The sequence below is a fragment of the Pleurodeles waltl genome, chromosome 4_2 (assembly GCF_031143425.1).
Source record: "Pleurodeles waltl isolate 20211129_DDA chromosome 4_2, aPleWal1.hap1.20221129, whole genome shotgun sequence".
Lineage (NCBI taxonomy): Eukaryota > Metazoa > Chordata > Amphibia > Caudata > Salamandridae > Pleurodeles > Pleurodeles waltl.
This window is the reverse complement of record NC_090443.1, coordinates 943992791-944005183: the sequence shown is the minus strand read 5'-3', so window position 1 is coordinate 944005183 and position 12393 is coordinate 943992791. Positions and strand designations below refer to the sequence as shown.

General features: G+C 41.1%; 1 protein-coding gene across 1 annotated transcript in view; it reads left to right on the top strand.

Moving 5' to 3' along the window:
- The window catches only part of LOC138293506 (vitamin D3 hydroxylase-associated protein-like), a 198013-nt gene that overhangs the window by 169074 nt on the left and 16546 nt on the right, over nt 1-12393 (top strand). Inside the window, exons 11-13 of the mRNA XM_069232746.1 lie at nt 1648-1691; nt 4115-4154; nt 7146-7254. Coding sequence (XP_069088847.1) covers nt 1648-1691; nt 4115-4154; nt 7146-7254 — 193 coding nt within the window. The remainder of the gene's footprint in view (nt 1-1647; nt 1692-4114; nt 4155-7145; nt 7255-12393) is intronic.

The window sequence follows — 12393 nt, the reverse complement described above, 5'->3', positions numbered from 1 at the left end:
GCAGGTTTCTAAACTGGTGTGGCATCTTTTGTGGTGTCTTCACTTTGTTACTATCATAAAGTGTTGCAGAAATACTTTACACATTGCATATTAAGTTAAGCCTGGCTGCTCTGTGCCAACCTACCAGAGGGTGAGCACAGATTAATTTAGGGAGTGCAACTGACTTACCCAGTCTAGGATTGTGGTCCCTACTTGTACAGGGTGCAAACCTCTGCCAACTAGAGATCCAGTTTCTAACAATGTTTTAAAGTGTATATCCCTAGATATGACTACAAGCACATGCATTGCTGCCTGACACTACAGCTCAGCTATAGAAGCCATCAGTAAAATATGTTGAGCAGTGAAGGTCTCCTAGTCATGCACTAGTAGTTCGCACGGTTTTTGTAAGTCTGCAGGTCTTGCCCACACAAGCAATCACATGCTGATTTTAATGCTGGCAGCATTCCACCTGCTGAATATAGGTCTGTTTCTTCCCAGCCCTGCCTATCGCCCACCATGCCACTCCAGTTTGAAATCCTGTTCATCCATCGGGTACAGCCAGTGGCGTACTGAAACTTGAGGGGTTCCTCCTGCACAGTACATGGAGGGACATCCCTCCTGCCTCATTCAGTAGCTGTCAGGCCATGGTACTGTAAGGGGGAGATCCCTGGTGCTTGCCCCCCCACCGCAAGGGCTGCAGGAGCCTTTGTTACGCCACTGGGCATAGCATGGTTCAACTAGCTTTTTTCAAGCAGAGTAGAGCCACAACCCATCTTATCACACATATTCACCTGCACTCCTCCCTGGTGGTGAATATGAATATTATTCAGTTACCTGACGGGGTGGGGTTACTGAGCAACATTTTGGCACTCAATCTTCTTTATAAAAAGTCACCTTGCTCAAATACAGCATAATGTTTGATGTGACCATAATTCAAAAATTAGAGAGTGAAAACCACCTTGTGAGCTCTCTGCTCTTCTTTGTTTTGAAGACAGTGATGTGGAAGCATGTGGCTACAAGCTGTAATAAATAAAATGTGGGTGCGTGTGGCTCATTTACGTGAGGCACACGAACATGTGCGGTGTTTAACTTTCTGAGTGGTCAAAGTTGCAGTTAGGATTCATGATTTTTAAACAAGGTGAAATCACATGGTGGAACAGGAATAACAGAGTTAACCGTGAACACCAAGGGCCTCATTACGAGTTTGGCGGAGGGGATTATCCGTCCCAAACGTGACGGATATCCAGCCCGCCATAGTACAAGTTCCATTATAGCCAATGGAACTTGTAGTACAGCGGACAGGATTTCCGTCACGTTTGGGACGGAGTAATCCCCTCTGTAAAGGTCGTAATCAGGCTCCTAATGTGCTTGTGGCCTTTAAAAACTGGATTTTGACACATCTACTTGTAGTCAAAATCAACATATAACTGTTTTTATGTAATCATTTTGGGACTGTAGTGCTTCTTTCCACACTGTGCAATTTTGTTCCCACTCTGTTTTAAAATTCATTGATTATGGAATTTAGTTAGGGTTTAAATAGTTTGAAGGATAAGGTCTGATTCAGATACTGCTTTTTTCTGAAAAATATTACTTTCTGGATATCATTGTAGGCATATAGCACTTTGAACCTGTAACTAATACGTATGGTAAAACATTTTTCTGTCCTAGTGTCCGCGGATTGCCAGAGACCTGAAAGCTTTGCGTGGCAGAAGGTACGTTTTTCAGACAGGATCAGATTGTTAAATTATTTCTTTTCAACCATTAGACACTGTTCTTCTTTTGGGAAAGTTGGTGTACATCATGAAGAATACTGCTTACCATCGATTGCCTCTTTCAAAGGTTGCAGGTTACAACAATGGGGGTCACCACTGGTTTGATGTGAACTGCAATGGTTGTAAAGCAGGGCTGGGAACCCAAAGCATCCCTGGTAATTTTGTCTGACCAGCCCCCCTGGGGGAATGGGGAGGGAGTAAGTGTGAAGCATTGCCGCTTTTTTTACTGTAGGCCTATATTGCTGCACTGTTGCAAAACCGACCCCCAGTAACAAAACTGGCCCCCACCGCTGCAAAATAGTCCCCCAGACTCCCAGGGAAATGCCCAATGCCCGCCACAACCAGTCCGGCCCTCCTGTAAAGAGCCTGTATGGGAAAGGAGTGGTTATTCGATGTTTATATATTTATCTTGTACATGGTAATATCTTCATGTTTAATGCACTCTGCTACATAGTGTTACAACTGTAAGGACAGCATACCAAATTGTGATAGCATAAATATTGTTGGTTGAGTAAAAACACAAAGGTAAGCATGTGGCTTTACACTATATAAAATGGGTTTAATTAGAATTCAGATTCACCAATATTTAATCAAAACACGTGTACACAGAGCATATGCTTGCTCTTCTAATCCTCCATCTTTGAATCAATTGCATGAACCAGCAATGACCACAAGGTTGTGAATCACTAGGGAAATGGGAAAGACACAGCAGCTGGTTTCAACCTAGATACACCAAAGAGCGAAATTACTGATTTCTTGAGATTGAGAAACTATTATGAGATTATTTCCAAAACCTACATCTCTGCTGTACTGAACGTTCTCATTTCACTTTCTCTGTACATCATATGCTACTATAAGAAAGGGGTATTGTGTGATAAGCAGATGTAACTGAACAGTTAAGTACCTCATTGATTGCCATCATTCAAGTAAGGTTCCTTATTGTAATTGACAGCTACTACTCCATAATCAAAGTGATTTGAACCAGCAATGGTTCAAAAGCTCAATTCAAAACAGGAGTTCAAGTATCATAGCACATGTTGCCAATCAAATCACACTTGTTGGTTAAATTGAAAGCAATTTCAGTGAAAGTTAATGAGAAAGAGCAGTTGGAGTGGGAATGGAGAACACCAGAAATAGGTTAACTGCACTCCAGTTAATTTGAAACAGAAGAATATATGCTGGCATGCCAGTAGAGAAACATGTAATACCCTTGGTAGATGATGAGGACACTGCAGAGAAATCCTTGTGGAGTAGTTCTTCCATTATTGCAGCCTGTGCGCAGGAGGGCAAGAATAAAGCAGGAATCATAGAAAAAACACTGAACAACGCAAGGCTGACAGAGAAGACTATAATTTGGTTGCCACTAAACAAATCAGGTCCTAGAATGAGTCCTCATACACACAGAGCCATAAGAAGAAACCTTGCTGGATGACTGAATGCCATGCATGGGTATTGTCAAGCTGAGAAGTGCATGCCCATACTTCTGTTTGCATCTCCCAGTAAAACTGAAGCTACAGCATTACCACCCTCAACCACTCTACCCAATATTGTCTGCTTTTTCCACCACTCATAATGGGATGGGGAGGGTTGCAGGCCACATGGACATCAGAGAATGACCTACCACTGAAAGTTCTGCCTTCGCCATGCTTAAAGTCAGAAACTTTGCCTGCCTTTGAAAAGGATGAGCTTTTCCAGCTTCATCCAATTTTGCAAACAGTCAAAACATCTACCATCCTTAGCAAAGGTATCCGCTGGCGAATTTTAAAGCTCCAAGCATTTCTTTTCAAAATGTTTAAAATCATGATTTTTGCCAATGCCAATTTTAGATCTAACCACTATTTTGCTATCCTTGCCACTTGAGAGAAAAGCATGGAATTATTGTTTTGATAGATATTGATGTTTAAGAATGAGATTGCCATACAGCCAGTGGTGTTGCTGCCTCTTTTGACTTCTACTTTTATTGGTCACATTTAATTCAAATGATTGCTATCATGTATTGTCTGCACAAAGAGAAGCAAAGCCAGACACTGACTTAGTTTAAGCTATAGATCTCAATGAATGGCAGCATTACAGGCCCACCTGAAAACATACTAAATTGGGAAATAGCATTGCACCTCATGTCAGTGAAACAGAGTTTTCCATAAGACAGTCTCCAGTCAGCTCTTCGATATATGGTTTCAATATTAGTTTTCCCTTTCTAAATTCCAACTGGAAAAAAAAGTTACCACCATTGTCGTTTGATTCAATAATCCATAAAAATTGTTTTCCTGGAAATAGAGTTCAGTGGCCAAAGGGGTAGGGGCGAAAAGCAAAAATTAATTGTTCATTATGTGCATTAGAAATGTCACATACTTGTTTTTTAGGTCTGCCAGAGACCTGTGGGAGCAGAATACAGAAACACTGGTGCGTAATCTTTCTTTTAAACTCAGAAAGTTAGAAAACCACTCATGTTGCGTTTCTTTTAAGATTACACTACTGTTTACAAGAGAAGGGTATTTGATAATTTTTAGGGTTGTTTTATTTTGGATTCAAGGGTTTGCATGCAAGTCGTTTCTTCACTGCACATCTGTGATCAATTGTGGATTGCCAAATGTTGCAACAGCTAGTCCTTGTAACGTTTTAATAGAAATGTATTTCCCCTAAAAACAGAAATTAAAGTGATGTTAATGTTATGTTGTTAAAACCAAGAACAACTGCAATGTCCTAATTAAGGTTAGCAAGGCCCTCCATATCTAAGATGCAGTATCCTTTGAATGGAGTTTTAATAATTTATTCGTATTTTTGTCATATGATGTGGTTTGGTACATTTATTCATTCATTTTGCGATATAGGATAAAATGCAAAATTGCTTATGTAAATTAAATCTATTATAGTTTTCAGATCAAGGTGCATGTTTTCTTTCATTGTACAGTTGGGGACATGTTTTCTCTCTTTTAAAGATAACTGCAACTGTAAACTAGCCCATTAGATTGTCCTTAGATCAATAGGTCTGCACATTGTAGGATACAAACCAATCAGCCTTTCAACTTTTTTAGGTGTATAAAAATCTATTGCATACGAATCGTAATGACACCTTGGTCTCAGTACAAGGTTCCAGTAGTTATGCCTGGACTTATGTCCCTTTTAAGATACTGATACTGGGGGCATCACTAACTCCAGGTGGCGAGGGAGCAAGCGATCGGTTATTTACTGTGGGACTACCAGAGTCCCCTAATGAATGAGAGATTTCAGTACTGATTCCACATCTTCTCATTTTCCCAAGCATTTCACCCAGGTACACCACCCTTTAGTATGCGTGCAGTACTCCTGATTTGTGGAGTATCATTGATCATGTAATCCAGATTAGACCAGCAAACGTTACTAGCTGGTTTTATTGATGAATTATTAGGAAGACCCTAATGTTTCAGCACGTGCAGCCAACTCACGTGGATGGTAAATTGTTGATGTTAGTTTTAAAATGTTTCTGTTCTGTAGAATCCACCTCCTGGCACTAAATATTTCTATATTTCCCTTCGAGGTATTTCTGAATCATGTTTTCTCTCTGTTTCTTTGACTTCTATGCTGCACTGTCCCTCTGCTTGTCTGTCTCCATCTGCACATATGAGTTCTGAGTCATACTAACATTTTCGGTAATAGATGAATGATATATGTGTTGTTTTTTTCCCTAATCTCTATGATTTAATACTTGTCCTAGTGTTTGTAATCTTAGTTCATTCCAAATAACGGGGCACCATTTGCACATGTCACAACTGTAATATAAACCTGCAATACTAATTTACATATTTAATAATTAATCAACATTACGTAAGGGGGAGAGCACCCCGAGGTAGTTATTGGCTGGTGGAAGTCAGAGAACACAAGGGTGTTATTGCTATTGTGATAATATTGTTATTGTCAACCTAACCTTAAACTTAAATTGACTTTAAAATGGTGTATTTGAATGTACAGGGTTTCAACAATCATACCTATTTAATATATTTGGTGATTTGTCCTACTGAAATTCTTGCTTTGTTTCAAATGCCTGTTTGGGGCCATAGAAAGGTGCATGTAGAAGAAGTGATAACAGATTGTAGTTACAAGGTAGATCACTTTTTGGTGATAACATGCTAATTTTCGGAATTGCAATATGTTCTAAGGTGATTTCACCTTCTGAAAAATAGCAATCTCTCTCAGATTTTATGAAACATGCTTGTAAGGAAACTATTTTCTCTTATGAATTTCTCATGGAAGTTATAATTAAAGGTCCAAAATCTAAAATCAGAAACCATTTTTCTTACAAAATCAGACATATTTTTCTCATTCATGGGAGAACCAATTTGAGATACGGAGTAAAACATACTTGCGGCAGCAGCCTGTCAGTTGGTTCTCCATTCTTATACTGCAGTTTCATCAGAGTGGTCTAATAAACACCTACTTACTACATAGCTAGCATTCTATATTCATGGCAAAAATGAGACCCTCCTGGACTTCAAGTTGCTAAAATTGGAGCTGTGAACTTGAAAGCATTTCCTTTGGAGAAGGCTCTGATGACGGTATAAAAAAATGGGGTTTAATTTTGTCGTATCAATTTTGGTTATTGCTCCAGAAAGCTAAAATGAGGTTACAATTTATGTAGCTTCTCAAATGTCTTCCTCATCGATGTGATAAAAAATCTAAATTGCTAAGTGGAAGCATGGAGTCCAACAGCAGCAGTAGTCTAACAGTTGATTCCCTAGTGTACTGCTCTAGCTTCACCATAGTGATCAAATGAGCAACTATGATGCAAAAATTCGATGCTTATGTGAACGGTGAGACGTTGCATGATGCTATTTTGCTGGAATAGGAGTTGGTGAATTTAAAACCTTTCCCTGGGAGCAGACATATGTAGATTAGTGTTGATGGGGTTAATGATTCAAAAACTGCCTTCTTCAGCAGATGCACACCCTAGGAGCTAGGTCAACACACTAGTTCGTTTTTAGATCTCTATGAACTTTACAGGTAGCTGTTAAAGGAAGAAGGCTCGTTGACATGAGGGTTAATATAGTAATGAGGCCAGTCTCATGAACTAGCTGTAAATCTCACTGCTAGATATCGACTGGCTAGTAGCCAATGAAAATGAAGCATTTTATTAGTGAAAAGATGTCTGATTTAAATGTTTGTGCCTAATACCACACGCTGCACGTGTTTCAAATCATTGTGAATTATCAGTTGTTTAAATGTTTAACTTATCGACACTCATTTTTTCAGGTATATAATAATTAAAGACGCATTTTGTCCTTCAACATACAAACCTTTAACCTTCAGGCTGTACACACAATTTTACAGCAGACATTTAAGTCCAATAAAATATATTTCCTGTACTAATACATTTTCTGACCCAATTTTCGTTCTCTTCTGCTTATGTTTTCTTTCAAGGCATATTGCAAGGAATTCACCTCTGAATGGAGAAACCTTAAACTGGATGTGGTGCTGTGCCCTGTGATGGGTCCTGCCTACAATTTGGGTTATGTGGGGAAGCTATTTGGTAAGCTATTGTATAATAATAATTTGTATTTATAATCTTAATCTAAAATGTGAACAATAAGGCCACATTAGTATTTACCAAGAAATAGTAATAGGAATCGAGGAGCTCTCCTTTATGCACCCCATCAGTCACTGGTGAGCTTTGCTAGTCCCAAGCACAGCCTGAAAAACTTTCCAGTTCATATATCTCCATGAAGGAGGAGGCCCTTTGTCCTTACCCTTACCACACTTAGTCGATGCGGGTCAGATTTTGTGGCTTGGAAGCCAAGAGGTGAATCCATACTTCTGTTTTTTATTTGTTTGGTTCTCTAGTTATATCTTTAGTTATGTTTCTATTTTAGAAACTCCAAATTAAACACATTTCTGCTTGCAAAGTTACTGCACCTCCATCGATGGCCAGTATATTCATTGTAATGCTGGTGTATCCTAAATAGTTATAAGGTTTCATGTGTGCATGCCATGGAAGAACCTACTGACATTTGTCTAACTAGACTCAATTTCATCTTCTGAGGAGGAAACAAGGTAACTGGAAAATGTATTTCTTTGGTAATGTGCCAAATAGTCATGACACAGGGCTATTTTATATCAAAATATATCTTCATTTCTTTCAGAATTCCAATTGAGTGAGTTGTCACAGGATATACCAATGACTTAGGGGGTCATTATGAGTTTGGCAGATGGAAAAGGTCATCCTCCAAACTCCCGCAGTCAGGTTGCCACCTGTGGGGCCGCCTTCCTGTAGGCCCCATTAGGAGTTTCCCGCTGCGTCAGCGGGTGGAAACAGTGTTTACCGCTGGCCCAGCAGGAAACAACCTACAACATTGACACTGGCTCATAATTGGGCCGGCAGCAATGCTGCAGTATCTAGAGTGCACCAGCACCCATCGCGCTGTTCACTGGCTGCAAAGCAGTGAATAGCGCAACGGGGCCGCCCATGGGGGGCCTCTGCACTCCCCATGCCAAATCCTGTCTCCGCCAGCCTTTACATGGCGGTGCTACCACCATGTTAAAGCTGGTGGAGTGGGGGGGTCATAATCCCCAGGGCGGCACTGCTTGCAGCGCTGCCCTGGCGGATTAGGATCACCAGCACCGCCAGTCCATCCTGTGGAGGAAGACTAGTGTCTGTGGATCCAGCCATAGTGCAACCGCCACAGTCGTAATGTGGTGGTCAGACCACCCCCAAAGCAGTCTGACCACCGCTTTGGTGGTGGTCAGACCGCGACCGCCAGGGTCGTAATGACCACCTTAATGTTGCAAATGACCATATTTTTGCCTAGTGCCACTCCAGATTTTTGCATTGATTTTGGTTGCTAGCTTTAGAACTCTGTGCACTTTACCTTGGTAACCAGTGGAAAAGTGTCTGTGCTCCTCCTTTCATCATGATGAAGCTGATATACCCATAATTTGTATGTTTAACTTCCTTATAAGTCCTTGGTATATAGTACAATGGGGGTACTCAGGGCCTGTCAGTTAAATGTCGCAAGTAGACTGGAACACCCATTTTGCCTTCCGCTACAGTGATGCTGTAAACATGACTGCAGTCCTACCACCAGTAACTGCCTGTGCAGGTTTAAATTGCAAATTTATCTTTTCAAAATAATCCTTCTTGACCGTCCTAAGCCTTCCTTTGAAATATTAACAAATTATGCCTAAGTATGCCTTACTTCCATAAGACAGGGCGCTTGGTATTTAAAAATAGGGCATGTAAAGATTCAGGCGGTCATTCTGACCGCGGCGGGCGGCGGTAGCCGCCCCGCCATGCGGTCACCGCCATATGCCAGACTTTCCCGCTGGGCCGGCGGGCGCCCGCCAAGGGAGCGCCCGCCGGCCCAGCGGGAAAGGCCCTGCAACACAGAAGCCGGCTCCGAATGGAGCCGGCGGTGTTGCAGGGGTGCGACGGGTGCAGTTGCACCTGTCGCGATTTTCACTGTCTGCTATGCAGACAGTGAAAATAATGCTGGGGCCCTGTTAGGGGGCCCCTGCACTGCCCATGCCAGTGGCCAGTGGCATGGGCAGGGGCCCCCAGGGGCCCCACAACACCCATTCCCGCCATCCTGTTCCTGGCGGTAAAAACCGCCAGGAACAGGCTGGTGGGAAGGGGGTCGGAATCAGGCCGCCATGGAGATTCAGCCCAGCCAGGGGAAATCCGGCGGGAAACCGCCGGATCCCCTTTTCTGACCACGGCTTTACCGCCGCGGTCATAATGGGCAATGAAGCACTGCCAGCCTGTTGGCGGTGCTTCCGTTGCCCGTGGCCCTGGCGGTCTTGGACCACCAGCATCGGAATGAGGGCCTCAGTGTTAAACCTGGTCTTACAGCGAAAAGACTGGACAATTATTACAAGCCAAATTCATTAGGGAGGTCTGATATGTAATAGATATTTGGAAGGGGTACTTTTAGAAATACATTTTCCCTGCCTAAAGCCTCTAGAAGTTTATTTGTATGAGCTACATCTTTCACCCAGGAGAAGAATATCCACTTTAATGAGTGTAAACTTGCTCCAAGAACGAGGACAAAGGCTCTGGGTGTGAAGAAATGTTTTGTGCCTCTGGCAGAAGGGACATCTGGCCTATGATCAGGAACTTAATTATCACAGGTAGATGTAGCTAACACTTGTTCCTGCCCTTTTCTGTGTCCCTCTAGTCACAGTGGGAGAGGCGTTTCCTTCAGAATCTACCACACCTGTAAGGTGGGCACAGGGGAGGGAAGGTTCTGCCATCTTGGTATTAGGCAGAGACGGGCACCATGGATTGTTTGCAGTAGGGCACTCAGAAAATACTTAAACCGAGGTTATATTTACCCCGGGAGAATGGAAGAGAATGGAAGAGAACTGAACCTGCTGTCTGTGACCTAGGAAGAGCCTTGAAGTTTGGACCTGTTCTCCCTCTTCTACCCAAGACAATAAAGTGGTCTCCAATGTTCATATGACTGACCTCCTGTTAAGGCTACATGTCCACAGAAAGCTACAAGAGGCCTTTACCTGCAACTGCCCAGTGACAAGGTCCAACTGAACATGCCCAGGACTCTGTTGCTAGCCTCTACTTGAGAGAGTCTTGACCCCAGGTGCTGTCCCAAGGTCCTGTACCCTTGGCAAGTGTCAAAGTGTACTCTCTCTACCTTTTCCTTAAATCTGGGACTTAAAAACGTTCTGGCTTCAAAGACTTTCAGAAGACTGGGATCAACCTGCCAAGCCAATCTGACGAAGGTGTGTTGCAGCTGAATTCAGGTTGCTCCCATTAAGAGCTTTTCTGCAGCAGCAAATTCTCTTAAGTGGGCCTCCTAACTTGGAAACTAGCCTCAAGACGTACTCTTCTGCTATAGCTTGCAGCCTTGGAAGAAACATGCTCCAAAAAATGACGTGTTCGAAGGCAAAAATCTTCACTGAGCAAAAGTGTGAAAAGTATCCGGCCAACAAGGTACCTACTCTGGATAAGAAATTCTAATTTCTCCCACTCAGAGCTTTCTCCCCCCAAAGGTCAGCTGCTTCATGGATACCTTGCCCAGCGGCTATCCAATGTGAGACCTCTTCCGCCCCAGACTGCTGCTTTGCCCCCATAAGGATCCAAAGGTAAAGTTAAATGTGCAATAACCTCAATCCTTGTCAAGGTGAATCCCATAAGTCACTAAATTAAACTTAGCTCAACCCTCTGGTTGAAATGGCAGAGAGCAGGCAGGCTTAACTTGGAGTCAATACGAAAGTATTTATGTAGTGTCAAAACAGTAATTAAGTAAAATGCAAAGCAAGAAAAGTCACAATCTAATTTACAGATTTGAAAGTACATTTATATACCAAAGCAACAACAATTTAATAAGGGGAACCAGAGATGTGATTTTCTTTTTTAATTTAAGGTACAAAATAGTACCAGGAAAGTGTTAAATATCAACCGCAGTAAAATGATTGTGGCTCACTGAGACCCAGGCAAGAATTGAAACTGATCGTGATGAAGCGCGGGTCAACTACAGAAACCAGGTTTAACCCAGTTTTACCTTTAGACTTAGTCCAAAATCCTTTACGGGGCAAGGTAGCAGACTGTCGCTGAGGAGGACTGGATACCCGCTGGACAAATTGTAATTTTTAATTTTAATGTTATTATCGTTATTTTTTTTTTAAATAAGTGTGCTATGTTTTTGTTAATATATGTTTGTTCATATAAATTCTTTAGTTATTTTCACATGTTTTTCCTATACATTTGTTTGTTCATTTTTACTTTTACGTTATTGGTAATATTTTTAATGTATTTTTTAAAACATGTTTCATCATTGTTTTAATATTTTTAGAGAATATATATATAATGCTAATTAAAACAATTCATTTTTAATTACCTTGATATTTTGTATTTTAATATTATAAATAATTTACATATTATGGTGTATATATATATATATATATATATATATATATGTATATATATATATATATATATATATTCACTGAAAAAAACAAAGGTTACAGGAATGTTATAGTTAGGAATTAACATTTTTAAAAATATAGAAATTTACTTTAAAAAAACAAAGGTTACAGGGACGATATAGTTAAACTCACATTTTAAACATATCAAACCATAGAAATTCACCAGTTATAGTTAGAGTTATCTCATGTTACTTTAACTCGTGCCTTAAAGTAACTATAACTGGCGCCCCCACCATGTACAATCTTTTCCTCAAACATTTTACTGCAAATATTACACTGATATTATCAACAATGTTATCTAAGATTTCAAGAGTGCTGTAATTTGTGGGGTAATTAGCAGTGCATGTTGAGGGCATGAGTTATAATTACTTGAGATAACTATATCTGGTGAATTTCTATGGTTTGGTAAATTTAAAATGTGAGCCTAACTATAACGTTCACTGAACCGTTGCTTTTTTCATTGAATTTCTATGTTTTTTTAAAATTCTACTTCCTAACTATAACATCCTTGTAACCTTTCAATTTTTCAGTGAATTTCAATGGTTTTCTTAATGTATAGTAATTTTCATTACTATATGTTAATACAACCACTGCCCCACATGGCCTTTGGCCGCGCGCAGCTGGGTTCGGCTGCAGGGCCTGGCCTGCAGCCAGTTCCTGCAGCCAACCCATATAACCACCCAGCCCGCATGCCCCCCCTCAGGCCGATATCGGCCCTCCGTCCCATCCC